Source organism: Suncus etruscus, chromosome 17 (genome assembly GCF_024139225.1).
Source record: "Suncus etruscus isolate mSunEtr1 chromosome 17, mSunEtr1.pri.cur, whole genome shotgun sequence".
Taxonomy (NCBI): domain Eukaryota; kingdom Metazoa; phylum Chordata; class Mammalia; order Eulipotyphla; family Soricidae; genus Suncus; species Suncus etruscus.
The window spans coordinates 19,023,169-19,050,052 of NC_064864.1; the positions used below are offsets into that span (position 1 = coordinate 19,023,169).

The window sequence follows — 26,884 nt, forward strand, 5'->3', positions numbered from 1 at the left end:
CCATAGTAGCTTTAACTTTCTCTATTTATTTTTCATTACATGTTCACATAAAATTCTAGTATTTATAAGGCAGGAAAACTTATAATAATAATGCCCTGGAATAAATACATCTTCAAGTATTTATATTCAACAGATTTTCCATCTAGGTAACCCACTGGACCTTTCTAGTCTTCTTCACTATTTCTGCTTCACCAAAGACAATACCTAAGCAGGGGCTTACATGTCCTAAACTCACAGCAACCAAGTTTTGCAGGATTTGTTTGCATTCAAGGGAACTAAGAGGCAGTTAGAAACATTATCATTCAGTAGAATAACTATCCTGAAATTTTGCTGGGAAGAAGTTTTTTTAACTCATTCGAGCTATATTAGAAAGCATGAAACCACAAACATGAACTCTCTATTACATGAATTCTAATTCTTATTTCAAACTGTTACAATCTTTTTATTCCCCACCCAAAACTGTTACAACCTTGATCTAATCTGATTTCTTGTTGAACACCCCCATTGAATATTGGACTTTCAATAAATTATGATACATTTGTACTTTCAAAATTAATATTCACCTTTGATATCAAGATCCTACCTTCTAGTGTGTTCAGATGCCAACAAAAACCTAAATGTTGAAAGAAAACAGAAATTACCTCTTTGTCATCAACTGATAATGTATATTAACACATGCTTCTATCAACATATACTTAATTTTCATGGTTTACTTATTAAATGTTTTAATTTAAGTTATTCATGGTTAACTTTTGGACATACAATGACTTAACATCAATCCCACCACCAGTTTCAACCTCCCTTCATCAATGTTCCCAGAGTCCATTCCATACTTTCCCCACACCATCCTAGCCTGCCATCATAATAGGCCCATTTCTACATTTGTTTGTTAAAGTTTGGGCATCATGATTGCAGTGTTGTTGACTCTGTGGCTTGGATGTTTAATTCAATCCTTTCTTAACACCACCAATGCATCTGAGTCCCCTTGAGCCTTGTCCCTCTTTATTTCATACCTGTCTTTCTCTTCTTCCACTCAATTTTTTTCCTTCTCCTCTTATATGCTGGATCAAAGAGTGTTCTAGACAATCCCAATTAATCACAGCATTTCTCCATGTAGTTATTTTAAATACCATATATAAGTGATATCCTATATTCTTCTGCCTTTCTTTATTTAACATATCTTCCTGTTCATCCATTTTGCAGCAAATTCTTTGATTGTATTATTCCTTATAGCTATCTAGTACTCAATTACATATATATGTATATAAATATATATACAATATCTATACATATACATGTAACACATCTTCATGATCCACTAACTATTGTTGGACATCTAGGTTGATTCTAACTCTTTGCTATTTTACTAAATGCTGTGATGAATAGTGGTGTGTGCATTCAACATCTTTTTGAATACATATTTTTCTGTCCTGAGAATAGATAAACAAAAATGAAATTGCTTGGTCATATGGCAGATCAAGTCTGAGTTTACTGATAACCTTCCAGACTGTTTCTCATAGGAGTTGAACCAAACAACAATCTCATCAACAGTGGATGAGAGTTCCTTGCAGTAGATGAGAGTTCCTTTCTCACCACACCCCTGTCAACAAAGTATTTTTGATATGTACCATGTACGATCCTCACTGATGTAAGATGATATCTCATCTTGATTTGATTTCACTAATGAAAGAGGGTGATAAACAGTTTTTCACGTGTGTATTGGCCATCTGTTGGCCTTCCTAAGAGAGGTATCTGCTCATTTCCTCTCCCCATGTTTTGATGGGGTGTTTAGATTTGTGGGAGTTTAATCTTTGTGAATACTTGTATATCCTAAATATCAACGACCTTTTACTGATTACAGTTAAATATTTTTCCAAAAAATTTACTCTTTTAGTTTTAGTCCATGATTCTTTTGCCATTTAGAAATATTTTAGTTTGATAAAGTCCCATTTGTTCAGATTTTATTCTGTAGTCTTAGATGTTGGCATCATATCATTAAAAACTCCTTTTAGGTCTAGATCTTGGAGTGTTCTACCTAAGTTTTCTCAATGTAGTTTAATGATTTAGCTCTATGATCCACTTTGAATTGAGTTTTCTGTGAAGTATGAAATAAGGGTCCAGTTTTAATTTTTACATGTGGTTATCCAATTGTCCTAACACCATTTGTTGAAAAGCCTGTCTATTCCATTTCATAATCTCTGTTCCTTTGTCAAATGTTAGTTGACCATATACTTGGGGGCTTATCATTGGGGCTGTTATTTAGTTTGCCATTCTAACCCATTGATCCAAAAGTATGACTTTCTTTCAATATCATGCTGTTTTTTTTATCACTGTGGCTTTGTAGTATATCTTCAATTTAGTTATAGTACAGCTTTATTTAAAGATGCCTCCTAGTTGTTTTTGTTTTTTTTTTTTTTCAGTATGGTTTTGGCTATCAAGAGTCTTTTTGGTTCTACACAAACTTTATTATTTACTGTTCAATCCCTTCAATAATGTTGCCTGAATTTATATAGAAATTGAATTGAATCTATATAGTACTTTAGGTAAGATGGTCATTTTGATATTATTGATTCCTTTGCTGCATGAGCAGAAAATGTTTTTCCATGTCCTGAGTTCTTCTTCAATTACTTTCTTAAGTGTTTTTGATGTTTTGTGGTGGAGGTATCTCATCTCTTTTGTTAAATACTTTTTGTTAGATACTTGATGGGTTTTGACACTATTTTAAATGGGACAAACTCTTTGATCTCTTTATCCTCTAAGTCATTATTTGTATAAAGGAATGCAATCCATTTTTATGTATTGCCAGCTACTTTGCTATATTGGTTATTACTAAGGGCTTTTTTTTGTGTGGACTCTTTAGAGTTTTCTTTGTATGTCATCATGTCATCTGCAAAGAGATATTTTGACTTTCTCTTTTCAAATTTGAATCTCTTTGATATCCTTTCCTTGCCTGAATGCTGTTGTTAGGATTTCTAATTCTATGTTGAATAAGGATGGAGACAATGGGCATTCTTGTGCCTGACATCGGTGAAATGTTTTCAGTTTTTTTCACCATTAAGAATAATATTGACTATGGGCATTTTATATAAAGCTGTTACTATCTTGAGGAAGGTTCCTTCCACCCCTATTGTGTTAAGGGTTTTAATAATGAGTGGATGTTAGAGCTTGTCAAATGCTTTCTCTGCAATTGATAAGATTATATGATTTTGATCATTCTTTTTTTTGATATGATGGATAATTTTAATTTATTTGCATATAATTTATTTGCATCCCTGAGATGAAACCCATTTGATCATGGTATCTAATTTTTCTGATTTGCTATCAAATTTGGTTTGCTAAGATTTTGTTGAGGATTTTTGCATCGATGTTCATTAATGAGATTGATCTGTAATTTTCTCTCTTGGTAGTACCTCTATCAGCTTTGGGTATCAGCATACTGTCAGCTTCATAGAACATGTTAGGGAAGTTCCCATCTCTGATATTTTGGAAGAGTTTAAGGATCAATGGTAGTAATTCTTCTCTAAATGTTTGATAAAACTCATCCATAAACCTATCTGGGCCTGAACTTTTTTTATACTTGGGAAGACTCCTGATTACTGTTTCAATTTCCTTGCTGGAGATTGGCTATCTACTTCCTAAGTTTGGGAAAAGATGTTTCTAAAACTCCATCCATCTCTTCTAGGCGTTCTAGCATAATTAATTATTAAAATTAAGTTGTTCATAGTAAACTTTCATGATGTCTTGGATTTCTGAAGGTTTGTTGTAATTTCTCCTCTTTCATTTCTGATCTGATTTGAGCACTTTCTCTTTTTTCCCTTATGAGGTTTGCTAATGACTTAGCTATCTTGGTAATTTGTCAAAAGAAACCAACTCCTGGTTTCACTGATTCTCTGTATTGTTTTCTTAGTTTCTATATTATTGTTTTCTGCTCTGTTTTTATTATTTTCTTCTTCTACTAGTAACTGGGTTCCTTTGTTTTGGGTCTCCAGATACTTAAAGTGTGCCTTTAGGTTGCTGATTTGATCTTTATTTTATTTCCTATTGCTTACCTGAATCACTATGTGTTTACGTAATTGCTGTTTTTACTGTGTAGCATAGATTTTAGTAACTTGTTTCTTCATTATCATTGGTCTCAAGGAACCTTTTTATTTCTTCCTTGATTTCCTTTCTGATACAACTACATTTATGGAGTCTGTGATCAGTATTTAGGTATTAGAGTTTCTCCATATCTTTTTATCACCAACCTCTATCTCTGTGGCATTGTGGTCTGATAGGTTGCTTCATATGATTCTTATGTTTGTAAAATTTTGTAAGTTAGACTTATGTCCTAAAATGTGATCTATTCTAGAGAATGTTCCATGTGCACTATAGAAGAAGGTGTATTCAGCATTTTTAGAATAAAAAGTCCTGTATTAAAAAAAAATCCAATTGTCCCAGTTCTTCTAGTTTTTCACTTAGGTTCTTATGTCCTTATTGATATTTTTCCGAGTAGATCTAACCAGTGGTGAGAGTGATGTGTTGAAGTTTCCCACTACTATCACATTTCCATCCATGTATTTCTCTAGGTTTATGAGTAAAAGTCTTACAAATTTTGACGACCCTCTATTTTGTGAGTGTGTATTGATTTGTTAGTACTTTTTGGTTCATTGTTCCACTGATCAATAGTGTCCATCCTTTTCTCCAATTACTTTTTTGGAATTGAATGCAATTTGATCTGATATAAGTTTGGCTATCCCAGCTTTTCATTGTTTTTCAGTGTTTTTATAATTGTTTTCCATCATCCTACTCCAAGCCTTTGTCTATTCTGAGATTTTAGATGTGTTTCCTATAAATAGCAAATTGATGGCTTTTGTTTACTGTTCAAATCCTTCACTCAGTGCCTTTTGATGGAAGAGTTTAGTCCATTTACATTCAAGGAACTATTGACAGAAAGGGCTGTCGTGCCATTTTACTGTGTAGGGTTGTTGCTTCTACAATTTATTATTTTGTTTATATAAGTGCCATTTTTGTAGTTCATTTAGAGTTGGTATTGTTATCATGAATATTGCCAATTAATGTTTTTATTCCTCCCTCCCATGTAAATGAGATGTTTGCTGGCTTTTGTGTTGAAAAATTATTTCATTCAATAATTTGAATATGCCATTCCACTCTTTTCTTGCCTGGACTCCTTCATATGATAAATCTCGTATAATTCTTATGTTCTTTTCTTTATATTTAAGTTCTTTCTTCTCCCTTACACTTTAAGAAATCTATCTCTTTGGTGGGATTTTTTTTTCATTTTGATTATTATGTGTCTTGTTATTCTGTTTGAGTCTACTTTGTTTAATACTCTTTGGGCCTCTTGAATTTGCACAGCTGCCTCTTTCCAGAGAGTAGGCAAGTTCTTTGCTATTATCTCTCCCTTTCTTTTTTCCCCTCTTTTGGTATTTCTATAATTTGGAGATCGTTCCTTTGTTTTTTTATTTAAGTAAATTATATTTTCTTCTATCCTTTTTATCTTTCTTTTTGGAATTCCCTATTAATGCTGTTTTGTAATTGCCTACCCCTGTACAATTCTGCTATGAAGGTTTCCTAGAGTATACTTTAGCTAATTTAATTCCATTTGTACAAATTTTCTCTTCTTCTAAATAATTTCTTCTTTAAGTTGGTTGGTCGAATTTCTTGTCTATTGATTGCTTAATTTCACTGGCTAGTTCTTTCTTAATTTCTGTCTCCAATTTTTGATTTTAGGTCTTCATAAACCAAACTCAAGTGTTTTTGAAGGGCTTGCAGGTTTTTCTAGGTTTCTCTCTTTATATGCAACTGCAGTTGAGCTCTTTAGTTTTCCCATTGTTATTTGCATTTTGTGGATCTTATGGTGGAGTTACTTGAGAAGTGATTTGTTGAATTATTTCTACCAAATGGTGACTAATAATACATCTGCATTTCAGGTTATTTTCCTAAATTTTTGTATGCTAAAGATTATTGTAAATTAGTTACTATGTTGGGTTGACTGAGTTTTTAGGCTGTATATTGTTTGAGAGATAAAAGTTTAGCCCATCTACCCAAAAATAGGGGATATATATTGACATACCTTTTGAGATTTGGGTTCAGAGGGTAGACGTACATTTAAAATAGTAACTTTCCAGCCCAGGGGCTGGGGGAAGAGCAGCCAGTGATGAAGTAAAGGGTCTAGGGTCCCAAATTGATATGTGAGAGCATGCTGTTTTATTTTTAGGAAAGAAGGTACCACCCACAGCATGATACACCTGGGATTAGAGGCAAACAGAAGTCAGAACTGGTGACTCGGGGGAGAGGGTGATGACATAGCTATAGGGTCTAAAGTTTTATATTGGTAGCAACATATATTTTATACAGAAAATGCTGTGCTTCCCCAGAAATTACATTTTAATACGTAGTAGTAGAGGGGATTTAATCGGGTTAAAGCACAGATCTCCAAATGGATAATGTTATCTTCAAATCCCTATCAATTAATATAATGGCATGATCTAGATGATTACAGTAAACTGGGGCCAGATCAACAGCACAGCAGTAAAGCATTTGCTTTGCACATGGCCAACCCAAGACAGGCTGGGCTCTATTCCCCAACATCTCATATGGTCCCCAGGCCCTGTCAGGAATGATTTCTGAGCACAGGGCCAGGAGTAACCTAAGAGCACTGCTAGATATGGTCTAAAAGCCAATAAATTAATTAATTAATAAATAAACTGCTTGCATCCTCCCTCATATTTCTGTAGGCTGATATGTATGTTTATATTGAGGTATAAATGACTGGTCTAGGGATAATTCTCCTTAAAGTAATTCTAAATAGGAAATGATTCTAATTGTTCTTCATGTTTATGTTGGAACTTGTATTTGAGATAGAGGGTTCCAGAAAAGACTATTCATTTTACTTATTTGTTTGTTTTGAGGTTACACAAAGAGGTGCTGGGGGCATTTATAAGTTTATGGCTGGTACTCTAGCTGGTACTCTGAGTATTCTAGCAGTACTCAGGAGACTGGTGAACCAAAGGATTTTTGAGACTTTTCTGCAGCCCCAGGAAAGACTGTTTCTAAATTAAATTGCATAGCCAGAAATAGAATTATTCTACTGAAAAACTCAGTAAATTCTAGTTTGAAGTTGCTATAATAAATATTCTCCACATTTTGTAACCAATATTTTGGTTTTAGAACTGGAAATGACCAAAGTCTCTATGACTGTCAGTTGAAAGCAGTTATGGCTTTGACCAACAAAAATGAAATTTTCAAATCAGATTTAGACTCTTACTTGCATTGTGGATGTGGAAATATTATTTGGCCATTCTAGTTTCACATTCTAGATTTCTAGATCCTATATTTATAAAATATTATTTAGCCATTCTAGTTTCACATTCTAGATTTCCCTCTTGCAAGACACAAAATTATTCATTTATTCAACTTCACAACACTATAATGTAGTTCAAAATTTGACTATTTTAAACTTTAAAAAATTTAAAGAACTGTATAAAATTATACCACTTATAAATTTAAATGTAATAATAGTACATTAATACTTTATAATTATTTATGCTTTGATTCAATGTCATTAATTAGACCAATCTAAGCCATAGACTCATTTGTGTGCCAGTAGTTCTGCTGCCTCCAGTTCCTCAAGTAAAAACACCAAAATTAAAGCTTCACTTGTGGAGAAAGTCCTTTATAGACCATGATATTTTAAGATAATTAATTTTTATCATGGTTTATGGCATGACTACAGCCAAGTTGGTGTGGTTTTGATGTACTATTTTACTATTACCAGGCCACCACCAATGTGCTCATAATTCTATATTACTGTGCCTTTTCTCCTCTACTTGTGTGTAATTTTTAGGAAACTGTCTTAGACATAAAGGAACCACACCTAAAGAAAAGTATGTGTCTTAGGCTTATCCATAAAACTCTAAATCCTTTCAGATAAGATTAACAATGATAGCATAGCACAGAGAAGTGTCAAACTGCACTCTCTGAAAGATGATATATGAAAGGATTCTTATATGGAAGATTGCCTCTAAGACTTTCAATGTATTAAAACAGAATTATATAAAAGAAATATTCCAAGATTGGTGTAAAGAAAATGTCACTTGTGCCTATGTAGTTTCATCATGTTGCTAAATTCAGTTGGCAACTTCTTTCAGGGTAATTTTTGAAAAGATAGAATGCATGTAGGAGCAGGAAGGTAAAAGAAAAAAAAAAACACAAAGAAAACAAATGCAAACACATCCCTCAATATCTTGCTGAGCTAATCAGGCCATGTGGTTAAGAGGTAGCATAATAAGTTCCCTTCAGGTCATTTACTCATAATTGTAAATGCATGGAAAGTAACATCAAGAATGTTGATAGGAGAAATTTAGGATAAGAATGTTGTTCTCAGAAAAATCACCCTTTAAGAAAACACAATAACCATTCATGAGTATAATTCTCAGGCATAAATGTAAATTATGATCAAGAAAGGAAGAAATGTGCCCTTTGATAGGATCAAGATAACATTTCCTAGAGTTGTACAAGATACAGTTATCATGACTCTAGAGTGTCAACCTAGGAGATCTTCTCTATCACCTTCCAAAATAGAATAAAGTATGTGGAAGAGAAGAGCTTTACTTCCAGGCTGACTATATCCTAATTCATGTCTGTATTTTGGAAATTATTATAGGTCAGTTACATAACCTCTCTGGGTCTCAAGTTTCTCCTCTGTTAAAAGGTGATGATGAAAATGATCTTGTAAGTTGCTGGGATGAATAAAGTTAATGAAAGCTAAATAATTATATAGATAAAGCTGCCTATTACATGGCAGAACTCAGTAACTGACAATTATTAGTTTTTACTCAGCTAAGCAGAGACTGGAGAAAGCAAGTACCTTAAATTTATATTTAAAAAAAGGAATAGCGGGGCCGGGCGGTGGCGCTGGAGGTAAGGTGCCTTCCTTGCCTGCGCTAGCCTAGGACGGACCGCGGTTCAATCCCCCGGCGTCCCATATGGTCCCCCAAGCCAGGAGCGACTTCTGAGCGCATAGCCAGGAGTAACCCCTGAGCGTCACCGGGTGTGGCCCAAAAAAAAACCAAAAAAAAAAAAAAAAAAGGAATAGCAAGCCTAATAATAAAACCTACATTTTATTTAATGGTGTTTTGTGTAAAACCACTAAGTTAATCTTTTTATAAGTATTTACTGTAGATAGGTTTTAAAAAATTAGATGTCATTTTCCCAAATTTGTAAGATTGCTGAATAGAAACAGCAGAACTCTAACCCCTTCTTTTGAGTCAATTCCTGAGTGATATTCTAGTGGTCAGGTACATAAGTTGCATCTTCTGAGACTTGAATTTGAATCCCAGTACTTCCTGGACCCCTAAGAACCAGCAGCTTTGCCCTGGTGATTTCCAGTGCTGTTACGCTGAGCTGTATTGCATCACAAGCCCAAGCACCAAACTGTCTACCAGATTGGCTAAGTTTCCTTGGAGTGGCCCACAAGCTCCCTGAGTATTTCTAGGGAGTTCCCCCCAAAGAACTTAAGTGACTATTTAATAAACTGTCCAATTTGTATCATTAAACAATAAATAAGTACCAATAACAATAATAAATAAAAGAAATAAGAGAAACACATTTGGATAAATCTTTATTGGCAGAGTTCTGGCTGTTGAGTTTCTTTGACCATAGATTTCATGGACTTACTAGAGTTTAAAACAAGATGCCTCAGAAAGGGAATGGGGAAGGGGGAGGACAAATTTGGTGGTGGGTATTCCCCTGATTCAATGTTAATATGTACCTAAAATACTACTGTGAAAGATATGTAAGCCACTATGATCAAAATAAAAATTAAAAAAAAATAAGATGCCTCATTTTTCATATCAACCACCTTGGATCTGTCTGTGCTTGATCCGAGAAATAAGAAGACTAGCTCTTAGCCTCACACATGCACCAAAACTGAAAACAGAAACATGAAATTCAAACATTAGCTCCAACCTAAATTATAACAAGAAAAAAATGTTTCATTTTTTATCTGTTGAGAGATGTATGTTATGTGCCAAAATTTGAACCAGTTTGACAGCTGCAAACAAAAATTGATTTTTATTTTCTTTTTAAAAAATTTGTACTGAGATAACATTTATTTATAAGAGTTCATATGTGTATACATTTTAAGTGCAGAAATAGACTCATATATATGGATATATACACACATATGTATAACTAGGAAATTAAAGATCATGCATCAACTCAGGGCTGTGTGTTTGTTTAGAAAATAAATTTCAAAGCTCTAATCACTCACTTACGACTTATGACCCTCAAGATCTGAGTTAGCATAAAGGGTAGGTAAGATAGAACAGTTCACTGCAGTGTTGAATGTCTTAAAGGTGACCAAATGTACATACACACAGAATTTATCTGAAGTGAGCTATTTTCTTACTCTAATCATTTCAGCATCTAGAAAAGACCCAAAGAACATGATTTGCATTTATGTTTGGAAAATTGTCATCACCTCACATTCCCCTTCAAAGTGCCAAAATCCTTTTAACCTAATATGTTCCCAATTCCTTCTTGCTCTTCTCCTCAAATCTGTGTTCAGAGTCTAAGGGTTTATTTTTGTTGTACACTATTTCCACAAAAAAAGTTGAATTTTTAAGGGAGCTTACAATTGAACATACTTTCTCTCTGACATTGTTTAAGTCCCCACTTCACACCTAAAGTTCAAAGCCCCACTTCGTGCCTAAAATAAATACTAGTTAAAAATCCTCACTGCCTAAGAGTCTTTCCTGGCTTGGTATAATTTCATGTAAGGCTTTACATTACTTTGTGTACCCCTTTATTTTCCTCCTCTTCTCTAAAGTTGGAAATACTTACTGAAGAAATTTCTGTCAATAATGAGGTTTATATAAGGAAAGCAAGTAGAATTTATCACATACTAGGTGATTAATAAATTAATAGTATGTAGCAATCCTACTATTTTGTACATGTCATTAAAAGGAGTTCAACTGAAGTCACTCAGAACAAAAAAGAGAAAGATACATTCAAAGTTATATTCAGGTATGTAAACACTTCAAATTCATTAACTGACAGAATGACCAGAGAGAGAATAAAGATGTAGGATATATAATACCACTAGTAGGATATAAAATATTTTTAATATATTTGGTTAGCAGTTATAGAGTACTTCATCTAAAAAAATAAAACCTTTTTTAATATTATTTTTGTACTCAATGTTTGTATCCCCATCATTTATATATTTGGAGGTGAGAATTCCATAATGTAGCTGGGTTTAAATATGATTATTAAAATTAGGATTCCCGTGATGTGATGAGTGTGATAGTGCAGTGGTAGGGTGTTCAGCTTGCACAGGGCTGACCTAGGACGGACGTCGGTTCAATCCACCGGTAACCCATATGGTCCCCCAAGCCAGGAGTAATTTCTGAGCACATAGCTAGGAGTAACCCCTGAGCATCACTAGGTGTGGCCCAAAAACAAACAAAAAAATAAAAAGCCTTAAAGGAGCCAGAGTGCATTCTCTCTGTCTCTCTGTCTCTCTGTCTCTGTCTCTCTGTCTCTGTCTCTGTCTCTGTCTCTCTCTCTCTCTCTCTCACTCACTCACTCTTTCTCTCTTTCTCCCAGCTCCTGGCAGGAAGAAAACCCTTGCTAGAAACTGAATCTTCCACCTTTTTAATTTTGAGCTGATTAGTTTTGAGAAGTCTGAGAAATCAATACCACTGTCTGATTTGGGGGGCGGGAATTGCCCCCCCTCCCAATGTCTGATTTTTAAGTCCCTCAGTCTATTTGCCAAGATAGACAACATTCTAGGTCCTAAAATAAGCCTTTGTATATTCAAAATATACAATATGGATATTACTACATTGTGGTGATAATGGAGGGCAAAATACTCCCAAATTGATCTCTATTTGAAGGCATGGAAATTTTTTCATGGCTTTATTTTTTACCCCATGAAAACTATTCAAAACCTTGCACAAGTGGGAACAAAGCTTATAAATAAAAAGTGCCTGAATTAACTAAACACATGTCATTTTAATCTACCCACCCCATCATTCAGCTCAGCAATGGCTTTGGAGAAAGAGCCACATTCCCAGTGTTTTGGTCACTGCTACTGGGAGGAATACAGGGAGCTGAATTACTAGTAATTTTCCTTTGACCACGCTTCTGCTTCCTGAAGATTATTTAGCCTCTCTTGGAACTTACTCAATGTTGAGCCAACCATTACAGGCGTGTGTCAGAAACATTCACCAGATAGGTCTATCAGTCACTGTAGTTTGGAGCAATCGATAACATTTGGTATTAATCAGCTTGACAGGAAAGTTTTAGAAGGAAACATTTGGAAAAACAAAAAAGGGGACACGGAGCAGTAGCACAGAGGGCAAAGCATTTGCCTTGCATGTGGCCAGCCCAGGTTCGATCCCTGGCATCCCATTTGATCCCCCAAGACTGCCAGGAGTGATTTCTGAGTGCAGAGTCAGCATAACCCCTGAGTGCTACTGGATGTGTTTTAAAAACTAAAACTAAAAAAAAAAAAAAAAAAAAAGATGCTAGAATGAAATAAAAGCCTTTGCATACTTCCCAAATGTGTGTGTCTATTCAAGCAACCTTAAACAAGGCCCTAATATTTGACCTCTGGATAATCTTTATGATCTGAATAACTAGAATGTGAAGGATGTTTAGAACTTCAAATTGAATATTAAAAGTACTCAGACACACACATACAGAATCTATCTGCAGAGTGGGTTGCTTTTCTATTGTAATTATTTCAGCATCTAATAAAGACCCATGCAAACAAGCTCGACTAGAAGCAATTAGTTAGTTTTTCCTAGAGAATTAGGAACCAGGAGCAACAAATTTAGCTAGCAACAAGAGTCCAATTTACAGAGTTACATAGGATAATAGTCAATGCATTATTTTCAGCAATATTAATACCCTGGTATCCTCAATTCACCAAGATTTAAGAAAAACATAATAAAATTTCTACATGAACATGATCATATCAAAGGAGAAAGAATGCCATTCATTCTATGAGGAGAGCATACTAATAAATAGATAAAATGACATTATAAAAAAAAGATCAGGGGGCTGGAGCAATAGTACAGTGGGTAGGACGTCTGCCTTACACACAGCCAAACTGGATTCTATCACATATGGTCCTCAGAGCCTGCCAAGAGTGATTCCTGAGTGTAGAGCCAAGAGTAATCCCTGAGCACTGCCAGGTGTGCCCAAAAACAAACAAGAAAAGATTAAAAGGGGGGGTGCGAAAGAAGAGAGAAGAGGAAGGAAGGAAGGAAGGAAGGAAGGAAGGAAGGAAGGAAGGAAGGGAGGAAGGAAGGAAGGAGGGAAGGGAGGGAGGGAGGGAGGGAGGGAGGGAGGGAGGGAGGGGGAGGAAGGAAGGGAGGAAGGGAGGAAGGGAGGAAGGCAGGCAGGCAGGCAGGCAGGAAGGAAGGAAGGAAGGAAGGAAGGAAGGAAGGAAGGAAGGAAGGAAGGAAGGAAGGAAGGAAGGAAGGGAAGGAAGGAAGGAAGGAAGGAGGAAGGAAGGAAGGAAGGAAGGAAGGAAGGAAGAAGGAAGGAAGGAAGAAGGAAGAAGAAGGAAGAAGAAGAGAAGAAAGAAGAAAGAAGAAGAAGAAGAAAGAAAGAAAGAAGAAAGAAAGAAGAAAGAAAGAAAGAAAGAAAGAAAGAAAGAAAGAAAGAAGAAAGAAAGAAAGAAAGAAAGAAAGAAAGAAAAGAAAGAAAGAAAGAAGAAAGAAAGAAGAAAGAAAGAAAGAAAAGAAAGAAGAAAAGAAAGAAAGAAAGAAAGTAAGAAAGAAAGAAGAAAGAGAAAGAAAGAAAAAGAAAAAAGAAAGAGAAAGAAAAAAGAAAGAAGAAAGAAACGAAGAAAGAAAGAAGAAATAAAAATAAAGAAAGAGAAAGAAAGAAAGAAAAAAGTGAGAAAGAAAGAAAGAAGAGAAAGAAAGAAAGAGAAAGAAAGAAAGAAAAAAGAAAGAAAAGAAAAGAAAAAAAAAAAAAAGAAAAGAAAGAAAGAAGAAAAGAAAGAAAGAAGAAAAAGAAAAAAGAAAGAAAGAAAGAGAAGAAGAAGAAAGAAGAAAGAAGAGAAAGAAAGAAAGAAAGAAAGAAAGAAAGAGAAAGAAGAAAGAAAGAAAGAAAGAAGAAAGAAAGAAAGAAAAGAAAGAAAGAAGAAAAAAGAAAGAAAGAAAAAGAGAAAAGAAAGAGAAAGAAAGAAAGAAAGAAAGAAAGAGAAGAGAAAGGAAAGAAAGAAAGAAGAAAGAAAGAGAAAGAAAGAGAAAGAAAGAAAGAAGAAAGAAAGAAAGAAAGAAGGAAGGAGAAAAGAAAGAAAGAAGAAGAAAGAAAGAAGAGAAAGAAAGAAAGAAAGAAAGAAAAGAGAAGAAGAGAAAGAAAGAAAGAAAGAAGAAAAGAAAGAGAAAGAAAGAGAAAGAAAAGAAAAGAAAGAAAGAAAGAAAGAAGAGAAAGAAGAAGAAAAAGAAAGAAAAGAAAGAAAAAAAGAAAGAAAGAAAGAAGAAAAAAAAGAAAGAAAGAGAAAGAAAGAAAGAAAGAAAGAGAAAGAAAGAAAAGATAATTATAGACCAATTTCCTTATAATTGTAAATGAAATTTTTTACAAAATTATTTTCAACTATATCCATATTATAAAATAATCTTATTTCAAATAAGATTTGACCTGTGGGGTTTATCCTAAGAATTAAGTTTTACTTAACTTACCATTATTTGACATTTATAATGTACCATATTGATAGATAATAAAAGGAAACTATACAGTCATGTCAAAGATGTACACTAAAACAATGTTCATGGGGCTGGAGACATAGCATGGAGGTAGGGTGTTTGCCTTGAATGCAGAAGGATGGTGGTTCAAATCCCAACATCCCATATGGTCCCCCAAGCCTGCCAGGAGAGATTTCTGATTGTAGAACTAGGAGTAACCCCTGAGTGCTGCTGGGTGTGACTCAAAAACCAAAAACATAAATGATAGAGATAGATAGATAGATAGATAGATAGATAGATAGATAGATAGATAGATAGATAGATAGATAGATAGATAGATAGATAGATAGATAAAAATAAAATGATAGATAGATAGATAGATAGATAGATAGATAGATAGATAGATAGATAGATAGATAGATAGATAGATAGATAGATAGATAAAAATAAAAAATGTCCAAAGGGGGAGTTCAGAGAGATATGCTGTGGGTGAAGAACTTGAATTGCACGCTGCCTGTTCAAGTTCAATCCCCAGCATCACATGTGATCTCACAAGCTCTACCAGGGCTGATACCTAATATAGAATCAGGAATAAAGCCTGAGCACCACTGTGTGATAAAAACAAACAACCAAACAAACAAAAAATTAACAAACATGCTTTATTTAATACATAAAGTCTTAGAAAAAATAAGGAAGAAAATTATTTAATACGGTAAAGGGCATGTACAAAGTAAAACTTGAAATAGCTCTATTTATGGTGAAAGAATAAATGTTTTTCCTCTAAGGTCAGGAACAAGGTAAGGATGTTTTCTCTCATAATTTCCATTCAATAATTTACAGGGTGGGGGGAGGAGTCTCTTACTTTTAAGCCAGTGAAATAAAGCAAGAAAAAAAGTGCATAAATTGCATCCAGATTCAAAATGATGAATAAAACATCCTGGTGTATATTCATGCCTTCTTTGCATATCTCAGCTCCACTTCAGATCCCAACCTGTCTTCTTTATTCTGGAAAGGAGTTGTAGCTCTCTTCAAGAAGATTGCTAAAATCATTACAGTGAGCTAATGATTGAACTGAGAAAACCAGAGGACAAGGAGAAAGGAGAACAGCAGGAAAAGGTTGGAGTGAGAGAGACCATGACTGGTGAGATGGTGTCAGCTAAGACAGGACCTGATATGCTGAGTAGACATATTGGAAGGAGCATGATCACTGTAGTAAGTCTAAACTGAGACTCAGTTCTGCCACTATTTGATTAAGCTATTTGATCTGAGGCAGAATGAGGCATTGAGGCAATGTCATGAGGCATTGAGCTTCATGCCCTAGCCCCACTCACCGAAGGGTAAATGGCTTTTTGCTCTTGGGCAATTTATTTAACCTTTTGTTCTTTTCTATGAAATAGTAATAGGCACATTATACCCTTCACCAAACTCTCTCTGGTCATTAAAATTTATTAAATATCACTTCCTCAAAGAAGCCTTCTTATCCTTCCTGTTCAGAGAAATTTTTACCCCATTTCTTAGGTCTTCTCTCCCATGGGATCCTGGATCATTTTCTTTAAAACATTGACACAATCCATTTGCTCACTGATTCATTTTCTTGTTTTTACTCAAAAGTGGATCAATTTTGGTTTATGCCACCATAAATCATAAAATGTTAGCTGGTTTTGGCCCTATTGATTTTTTTCATGAGCACACAGGCCACTTTGCTCCCTGGCCTGTGACCACAGCCTCTGGCCATTATTTATATTTTGTATATTTATTAGATTTGGTGACCACTCTAACTCCTCAATATTCTTGTACCAAAAGAATTTCCTCCTTTATCATAAAGACACAACTCTCAGGATATTTCTATGAACACTTATGTCTTCATCAATGTTCACTTTGAATGCAAAAAGACTGAAATAGAAATAGTGGAGGGGAAAGACTTGTCTCAGCATAGAAAACCCTAATTCAACCTCAAATACCACATATAGTTCCCCTGAGAACTACCAGGGGGACCCCTTCTCACAGAGCCAGGAGTAAACCCTAAGTACCACCAGGTACTTTGCCCACTCATTTTCATGACACAACATGGTTGACCTCAGATGGTCATCTCAAACCCTTTGCTTACACATCCTAAATTTCCAAGAGATTGTTCTTGTGTGATTCCAATTTCCAAACCAGGTCACAATAGTAGTATCACTAAAGTCACATCTGTTTCTGAGCCTGTTTACTATATATAATTGAGCAAAATCAGACAGTAATGTATCTGTCTTAACATCCACATAACACGTCTGACATGACAGTCCCAGGCCATAAATTATTTTCCTAAGCAGATCTGGAGGCCAAATAGACCAGGCCAATCTTGTGCGTGGGGTGAATGATTTCTTTTCTTCACCTACCAGGAAACTCAAACTGCTTACCTAAGTAGGAAATTTTTCCAGTTAATGTCCAACTGCAACAGGCTTCTTTCAAAAACCCTTCACTACCAAATTCTACTTGTCCAGCAGGCTGCAACCACCTGCTCAGAGCTTTCCTTGACATGAAACAGTCTCTCCAGATTTGTCCCTGATTAACACACAAAGCAAGACTGCTACCCCTCTGGCTACTTCTACAAACCGTGCTGCCTGGGGCCAGCTTCCTAGACTCCCTTGAGTGCCTCCACTCCCAAGATTTTCCTAAGATTCCAGAGGAAAGAAAAAACTTGAGGAGTACAAGAAACAGGCCAATAAGGAGCCCAAGAGGCAATGACTAGAGGAAAGTTATCAAGATACATCTTCAAAGCAGAGGAGTGTGGATGGCACTCAGGGTCTTCATACCCTCTGATGTGCAAAACCCACTTTACCTCACAGCATACAGAGCCTTTTTGCACCCACTGTGCAGGTACTTTTTTAGCTCATTGACTTTCCCTGGAAATCTGAGAAAGTCAACAAGACCAATTATCATTGCTCTAACTTGCTATCAGATCAGAGAAAAACAGACGTGCTGTAATCTAGGCAACTCAACCCTTAACTTCTACAGGCACCAGCTCCTAGAGTTTTAACCTCAGCGATGTTTTCCAGATGTTACGATTTTTTGAAGGTATCGAAGTTCTCTAATAAAGCCATCACCTCGTCTTTCTGAGTCTTTATCTGCAGTAGAACTTCTTTGTTAGAAGGCAAACAGGGGAATTATTGTAGGAGTTGCTGGAGGAGAAGAGAAAACAAGAATTCAAGCTGTAGATAACAGGGGACACTAAGATTTCCTTTCATCCTTCTCTTGCAGCTTCAGAATGGTTGGTACCCATCCAGTCTGTCATGGAGGCTGTAAACATGAGGCCTAAGTTTCCCTTCTTGCTTTGAATAAATATCAAAAGATATTTAAAATGGAAATAAGTGAAAGATAGGGAATACTTGGAAGGGAATACTCTTGGATCCTTGTCTTTAGTTCCTATGAACTGGCTATTTTTTTTTTAACTTAAAAAAAAAATCACTTACTGGGGCCGGTGAGGTGGCGCTAGAGGTCAGGTGTCTGCCTTGCAAGTGCTAGCCAAGGAAGGACCACGGTTCGATCCCACGGCATCCCATATGGTCCTCTCAAGCCAGGGGCAATTGCTGAGGGCTTAACCAGGAGTAACCCCTGAGCATCAAATGGGTGTGGCCCCAAAAACCCCAAAAAAAATTTTCACTTACTGCAGCCAACAAACAGGGACAAAGAATGAGAGACCATATGACAACATTTCTAGTTTGGTGCCAAAAAGGTTCCTCTGATAATATTAGGAGTGGGAATGAGTTTATAGAACAGGCATTAAAATTGCTTTCAACTTTACCTTGTTCTCTAGTTTTAAAAGTCTTTCAGAGCATGTGTGACTTAAATGCTAAATGAGAAACATATTCCTCTCCATTTCTACTTATTTTGAAAGAAGTCTATCGATTCTGCCTGTAATAATGAATTTAACAACTTGAAACAAGGTTCTATTTACATGCTGTCTGAGAGGCAAAATACTCAAATATTTTTTAATATTATTTATTTCTCTTTGAATTCTAAAGGTAGAAACCACTTCCTTCTTGAACACAAAGGAAGAAATTAAGTTCTGGAGAGATCAAGTAACTTTCTCAAAGTCATAGAATCTTTAAGAGGTGGAGCCATGATTTGGGATCCAGGTAGAACTTAGAACACTCTCCTGAATGGAATCACTACCACCAGTCTCTGCTGCCAGTTATTGCCGAATATGACATTCCACTCCCTTTTTTGCTCAAAATCTATGCAGCATCCACTCCACCCACTCCATCTTCCAGGAAATACAATCTGAGCCTCTTAGAATGTCATTTCCAAGTCTAGCTCTAAAGCATTTATCCATGCACTCATTGTATATCAAGAAAGTCCTAATATTTGCTTCAAAGCAACTTTAGAGACAACTTCAAAAGAAAACCATGTGGCCTAGGCAGGTGGGCAAATGGTTCTAGGTAGCTTTAGTGGCTTTTCCAGTGGCAAAATAATATGCCTGATAACCCTGACTAGCTCATGAGCTTCAGGCTTGCCAGCTTCTTTCATCCCTCTAGGCAGCATTACAGATATGCTTTTTGTCCTGCATAATGAACACCTACGAACCTTTCATAACTTCTAAGGTTCAAACAATCCATAATTTGAGCACTGACCTATGTTCCAATGATGCATTTACTTGTCTGACTTGTTTTCTTAGTTGATGACCTTCTCTACAATAGTGTGAGTCTAGCCTTTGTTAGGAAACTGGAATATGAAATGAAGGAGGATAGGGGCCAGAGTGATAGCATAGTGATATGGAGTTTGCCTTGTACATGGCTGACCCAGGACTAACCTCAATTCGATCCTCGATGTCCCCAAGCCAGGAGTTATTTCTGAGTGCAGAGCCAGGAGTAACTCCTGAGCATCACCAGGTGTGGCACACAAAAAAAAAAGAAAGAAAATTAAGAAGAATAAAGAAGAGAAAGAAAATTGAATAAAGAAAATTCTCATCAAATGGCAAAAGTATGTGTCCACTGCTTTCAAGATTCCTGCTACTATTTCAATAACTAGGCCTAAAATTAAAGACAGAAATAAATGGTAAATAGGACAGAATTGAAATTTGTGTGTGGGAAGAATATATATGTGTGTACTGTGTATATATGTTTACATATACATATATGTGTGTGGTGTTATATAAATGTATATACATGTTATATACATGTGTATGTTGTTGATGTTTCCATGTATGATGTCCATATGTACCATATTTAGGCACTTTATATACTTCATGTGTACATAAAATGTATACACATAGTATATACAACTATATATAATGCATATGATGTATATACAGGCACATATATGTAGTATAGAAATTCATATTCTGTCAGATAATAGTATATGGCATATAATTTGAATGTAATATATACACAGACATTAATAATGTGTGTATATACAAATGTTGAATACTTATGAAAATACACATGTAAATGTAGATATGCATTGTGTATCAGAATGAAAAGCAAGCAGTGACTAGATGGTGTCCTGGAAGATAGTAGAAAGATTATTCACTGCACACAATATAAATATTTTGTTTTGTATTGGGGCAACACCCGGTGACACTCAGGGGTTATGCCTGGCTATGCACTCAGAAATAACTCCTGGCTTGGGTCCATATGGGACACCAGGGGGATCAAATCGCAGTCTGTCCTAGGTCAGCCGCCTGTGAGGCAAATGCCCTACCACTGTGCCACTGCTCCAGCCCCAATTTTAATAAAAAGAGAAGAATCTCATACTGGTTCCCCTAATATAGAGAAAAAAGTCACTGCAGAAAAACGTAGCTGGAAAATGAGGAAGGTATACAGCCAAAAGAAAAGTCACTAAAACCAAGCAAATTGACCTAAGAAGCAGGGAAATGAGTATGACAATGAAGAAAACCAACTGGCAACACAGTCCTCTTTGACTCAAAAGAGTCATTTTCACGCCAGCCAGTGTGCCTCAAAAAGATTGTGGCAACTTTGCTTTGTTTCAGGGCTATGCATTTCTTCATAGTCAGTGAGTCCCACAGCATATAGAAGAGGCAAGCAAGTTGACAAAAACAAATAACTTTACAATCACACACACACACACACACACACATCCCTCAAGAGAGGAAAGCTAAAGCAGGAAAATAAATCAATGAATTTGATCAGTAAGAATAATCCAAACATAGGACTGAAAGATTCAAGGAAACATGGAGGTGAAATGACCCAGAGAAAGTTAGCATGAGACCAACTCCAACTTCTGGCTAGTCCCAACACTTTGACCTAGAGAAGATGACAAAGAGAAAAGCAACTTGTATGAAGTAGAATCCAAAACTTTATTTAGTTTTCTGGAGAATGAAAAAGCTCCAACATATTTGTGGGTGGTGTCCAGGTGTCCACAGAAACTAATCAACCTCAGCAAGCATGAATCTCCAGGCCAGTTTTCACATAGCTCCAAAATCTCTCACCTCAATACTTCAGGTAAATTCTAAGACTGTCATCATTATATAGATGAGGAAGTCAGAGCACAAAGAGGTTAAGTGACTTGTCCAGAATGCCTCTTTAAGTTCTAGAGCCAAAGTTCACCCTACATAAACTACATACAGGGTGTCTACACTTTGCTAACATACAATGTGGGTATGATATTTAAAAGAAAATGAGCCCTTGATCTATCTCATATTTTTTAGGTGCTTTCTTTATAGTCTTGACCTACTTTTCCTCACTTAAACCCCTGTCTTTGAATTCAGGATTTGAATCCACCATCAAATTTGTGGGCCAGGATTCTGAGTATGAGGAGCAATAGCTAAGGATATGCTACAGGGAGCCATTTGTCTGTCTCTGGCAATTGTGAAGATAATGAAAAGCATCACTGGCAGAGAGGTTTCATATTTGCTGCAAGACGTCAGCTTAAGGACTGACTCTGAGTTCTGGTGTTTGCTAAATGTGGGACAAGTCGTTTCACTTGTGCAGGTAGCAAGTCTCTGTTGACATCAGGGTGTGATGATGGCAATAAGAACAAATAAGAACAGCAATTGAAGCTATCCTGCATCTCTAATAGAGCTGTTGAAAGAAATAAGTGAGGTTGTGTGTGACAGTGCAGGCATATATGAACATCAACATCAGCATCACTGCCATCAGGGATACTCAATTTTGTGAAATAATTAGCTCATTCTCTCCATTCTTCCACTTCTGCTTTCCAAGATACTAAAATAGAAACATCTTGGCCAGAAAGACAGTACAGTGATTACTTTGTGCAAGTTGACCCTAGTTCAATCCCAGCACTGTAGAAGTCCCCCCACTTAAGCACTGCCAGAAGTGACCCTCAAAGCCAAGAGTTAGCTCCCTGGAACATCTCTGGAAATGTTTCCCAACTACTCCCAATGTTAAATATATTAAAAATGCTAAAATATAACTTTAAGGAATGTCCTGGATCCCCAGAGGGTTTTTTGTGTATAATTTGCTTCCATTATAAAATTCCTTATACAGTGAGCCAACATGCCACCTACTTAAGATTCTTAGAGATGAACTGTGATAAATTATCATTATTCAAGATCTTTAGAGCAGTTTCTAAAGGCCAGAAGATGCTCATGATAAGTAGTACTCTATATCCTAAATTGCTTTGTTAGCCTTTATTTTTATTTCTCCAATCAGTATGTTGATTGTGGCATTACTAGTCTACAAAAAGTACTGTCTTGTCACACTATTTTTGCTGATTTTACTTTGAAACATCAATATATGATTTAAGTCTCAGCTTCAGACAGAGAGAGAAGGGATTTCAACAAAGAAACAAAGAGCATTCACAGAAGGGAAAGGACTGAGAAAATCATCTCATTGACCAAGCATTTCAATTGCATTTTGGTCTCATAATTAAAAGAACCCAAAATATGTTTTCATAAATCTCCACTTGGTAAACTGTGGAGACCAGGCCATTAGATGAATTTGTCATGGCCTGGCTTGCATATAATGAAGCTAGAATTGCATGCAAAGCTTTCTTGATCACAGTCATTTATAGGAACATCTGGGACATGATCTTCTTTTACAGATGAGAAACTATGGGTCTAGAGCCAAATGTTTGTTATTTTTTCTCCTTTATTTGAGAAAGATGCCTATGTTTTTGCCTTAGGCATTTTATGTCTTAGTTGAGAAAAGTTAATAGTCAAAAGTCCCAGTTTGCAATCTACATTGGATTCCTTACTCAAGGGGGGGGGGTGGTTCCTAAAAATCACTTTCTCTGGGATCTCCTCTTCTGCATCCAATTGACTCACCATTTCTGAAAAACCAGCAGTCATCTTATTCTAATCAGCCTGAAACCATCCCTCCCTTCAAATAATCAAATGTTTTTTCAATGCTAATCACTGGGTAAAACTTGACAGTGATTTTTTTGACAGTGATTCTAATTTTGATTTTGACGGTGCTAATTCAAAAAAAGGCCAAAAGGTATTAAAAATAATAGTGCATTTCCCTGTATGATTTCACTACAACAAAATTGACAAACAGACCCCTGATCCCTTCTCCTGATATTTTTCCAATAACTGCCCTCCTCCATTCCCACAGAATACTGAGTTCCCCTCTGTCCAAAGTGGGGTGATGACAGTGTGGCAAATAGCATGCCATCCTATCCTCCACCCCTTCCCATTTTAATTTTTATCAGTCAAAAAAGTCATCGAAACACGAGACAGTACTTGTTTTGGTTGTGTTGCTTTTCTTTTATAAAGCACAAATAACAGAACGTTCAATATAAATATACAGTTTCATGACAAATAGAAAAATATACAATCATCTTGGTCACTGTCCAGCAGGAACATATTTCATTTTTTATAGTCAAATATACAAAATTAAATAGTGGCCTTTTAGCCTATTTCCAGGACACTTTCAAACAAACAAAACCCATAGTGCCACAAACAAACCCTGTTAGAGGAGATTCAAATATATCACTGAGGATCTTCTAACTCCTTTGCTGGAGTCAAAGAGTTTTGACTAGTAAACTAGAATTCACACACTCCTGAAAAGTTAAAATAGAAGATAAATTATTTTATAAGATTACAAAAATACATCCAATTTTATCTCTAAGTTTGTAGCAGGTGATAAATTACTTACAAAAAAAAAAAGAAGAAAAGAAAAGAAAAGAAAACTTCATGAGTATTTCTCTTGCTCCAAGCCCACATTCTGGGTCTTTAGAATATCATCCTCATCCTCAGAACTTGTCTCAGGGCCATGAGGAGACACCAGGGTGCCCAGCAATTTATCCCAGTGCGTGAAATAAGGAGCAAAGTTGCAGTTGAAGCGAGAATGGTGCAAGTCGTGGTGGGCCACGCCACCGTACCAGCCGAAAGGCACCAGCCTGTGCGTGGACCAGGGGAAGTCGTAGCCTGAGTGGTCCTCCACGGACAGCCAGATGTTGAGCACGTGGAACATCAGCACGGTGAGCGGGTGACACTGGAGCAGCTTGATGTTCATCACGTCGAAGAAGAGCAAGGAAACCAGCTCCCAAAGGCTCATGTACTGGGTGGCCATGGCGAAGGAGGACACATTCTGGTGGTGGACCTTGTGGAAGGTGCGGTACAGCCAGGGCACCCTGTGATGCAGGACGTGCCAGAGAAAGAACTCCGTGTCAAAGAGCAGCAGACACAGCAGGAGGTGGTGCAGCATCTGGAACAACCCGGGGGCTTCGGGGGGCAGCAAATTGGGGCGACCTGTCCAATGCAACAGAGTCAGGGGGAACACCAGTATCAGGTGCTGCCAGAGCGTCTGCCCCAGGCAGGGCAGCAGCTGCTCCTTCAGTGATGGCGAGAAGTCGGGGTGAATCTTGTAGCGTTGCAGCATGGGCACCCAGGGGCTCAGGGCATCCAGGACCACGAAGGGCAGGCAAAATCCGACGTAGGTAGCGATGGAGAAGATGACCGGGAAGAAGGGAGACTGCAGGATGGAGTTGTGGGACCTCAGGCGGTCCCACAAGGGCTGCAGCAGGAGCTGCCCCGAGCTGCTGCAGCTGCTGCCGCTGCTGCAAAAGACCAGGAGCTCCGAGCTGTTGGGGCTCCCCATGACGAGACGGTGTCCGCAGCTGCCAGCAGCGACTTTTCAGGGCTTTTCAGGACGCTGGTGGCTCCGCCCCGAGTGATGTCAGCCGCCCGGTGACCCGCTGCCAGGATGCCGAGCTCTCCCCCAGAATCAGTCATCCCCGAAAGTTGGGCTCAGAAACCCTTGCAGAGGCGTTTGCACCTTTCCGCCTTTACCCTGCAGGTGTGCGGCTTGAGGGAGGGAGAGGGAGCCCTGGGAAACTTTAGCAGGGACGGGCGGAAACTAATCTGACTTTGAAAAATATAGAAATAAATAAATAAATAAATAAATAAATAAATAAATAAATAAATAAATAAATAAATAAATGCAGACCATTGACAAAGGAGGCAAAGCTCTGGGCTTTCCTGGAGGGTTTGTCGGGGAGATTTCCAAAATCAAATCTTTGATGCATCTTTTTCTCCGCTACAGTGCCCAAACATGCTAAAGAATATTTCCACCACGAGAAGGATTTAACTTTGAGATCAATACAAGAATCCTTGGATGTGGTATTCGAGAGAATTGAAATGTAATTAAAGAGCATCTCTAAAATATAGTTTTAGGTTTATATTCTATGGTATTGTTATATAATATGAATAGATTTAAATATTTATAGATGGTAGATTTTATCTATTTATATATGAATATTTATGTGCGAAGGAATATATTTAAATACTTATGTAAATATTTATTTTAAATGTATATGATGTAATTTAATTCTACACGTGGTTTGGGTTTTTTTCCTTCTCCCATATGAATGCAGCAAGTCAGGAGGGTCATTGCCTTTCTAAAACTCTGTAAAGCGACCGACTTACATATAGGAGCCCTTTCCTTTTTCTTTCTTTTCTTTTTTTCTTTTTCTTTCTTTTTTTTGGGGGGGGGTCGCACCTGGCCCCTTTCAGAGGTTACTCCTGGCTCTATGCTCAGAAATCTCTCCTGGCAGGATGGGGGACCATCTGGGATGCCGGGATTTGAACCACCAACCTTCTGCATGCTAGGCAAACGCTTTACCTCCATGCTGTCTCTCCGGCCCCAAGGAGATCTTTCCGTCTCGCACACACCCTTTTGATCTCAGCAGCAGTGATCCAGAAGTAAACTTTGCCAGCAGGAGCCACCCCCGGTGGTTGGGCAAGAACCTCCGCCAGTTCCCCAACTCTTGGGGAAGCGCTCCGCCGGGCGGCCCGAACGCTCTGAACCCCGAGCGACGTCTCTGGAGGCTGCAATGGAAAGTGGTCCGAGCAGCTGCGGGCGTCGCTTAAAAGGAAAAAGGGAAACTTCCCTTAAAGGCCGAATTCCACTCCAAAGCTGGTCCAGACCAAAAGAGAAAAAAGAAAACAAAAAACAAAACACAGGATTGATAGCACAGCATTAGGGCTTTTGCCTTCCAAGCAGCCAATCCAGGACTGACGGGGGTTCAAATCTCGGCATCCTTTATGGTCCCCCGAACCTGTCAGGAGTAAACCCTGAGCATCTCCGGGTGTGACCCAAAGGAACATTTAAAAAAAAAAAAAGTCACCGCACAAAATCTGGGCTAGAACAATTTGTTCTCCCGGGGAACAGAGAAGGTGATGGGGGGATCTGCTGCGCCCTTCCCAAGTTGCTTCTAGATACCAATTTTTGTTCCTCCTGATTGACCTTTGTATCCCAACTCATCCCTGATTCAGAGAATTGAACTGTGAAGCCAGGATTTCAAAGGTTTCCCCTCCATCAAGCAGAGGATTCCTGCCAGGACTGTCTGGGAATAATCCCTGGAAGGACTCTCCTAAAATACTACCTGCACTTTGGACGCACCCATAAAATCACCATTACGCATAAACTAGGCATTTTGTCCAAATTCATTAGAGACAAACATTACTTTGGGGCCGGCGAGGTGGCGCTAGAGGTAAGGTGTCTGCCTTGCAAGCGCTAGCCAAGGAAGGACTGCGGTTCAATCCCCAGGCGTCCCAAGGTCCCCCCAAGCCAGGGGCAATTTCTGAGCACGTAGCCAGGAGTAACCTCTGAGCATCAAAAGGGTGAAAAAGAAAAACTTTACCAAGCACCCTTCCAAATGCTAATAATGCTGCCTTTGCCTCTGATGTCCCTGAAGCTGGGGCAAGCTCTTCACTCATTGAAGCGCCTTAGGTAGCCTCTTATTTCTCCCTCCAGGGAACCGGTAATAGC

At 37.3% G+C, this 26,884-nt stretch overlaps 1 protein-coding gene across 1 annotated transcript in view; it reads right to left on the reverse strand.

The window, feature by feature from the left end:
• The window catches only part of CH25H (cholesterol 25-hydroxylase), a 71,447-nt gene extending 46,735 nt beyond the window's left edge, over positions 1-24,712 (reverse strand). The window contains exons 1-3 of the mRNA XM_049764569.1: positions 23,897-24,712; positions 17,729-17,778; positions 17,530-17,601 (exon numbers count right to left, since the gene is read on the reverse strand). Of these exons, the coding sequence (XP_049620526.1) occupies positions 17,530-17,601; positions 17,729-17,778; positions 23,897-24,712 (938 nt within the window). The remainder of the gene's footprint in view (positions 1-17,529; positions 17,602-17,728; positions 17,779-23,896) is intronic.
• Positions 24,713-26,884: the final 2,172 nt, after the last annotated feature.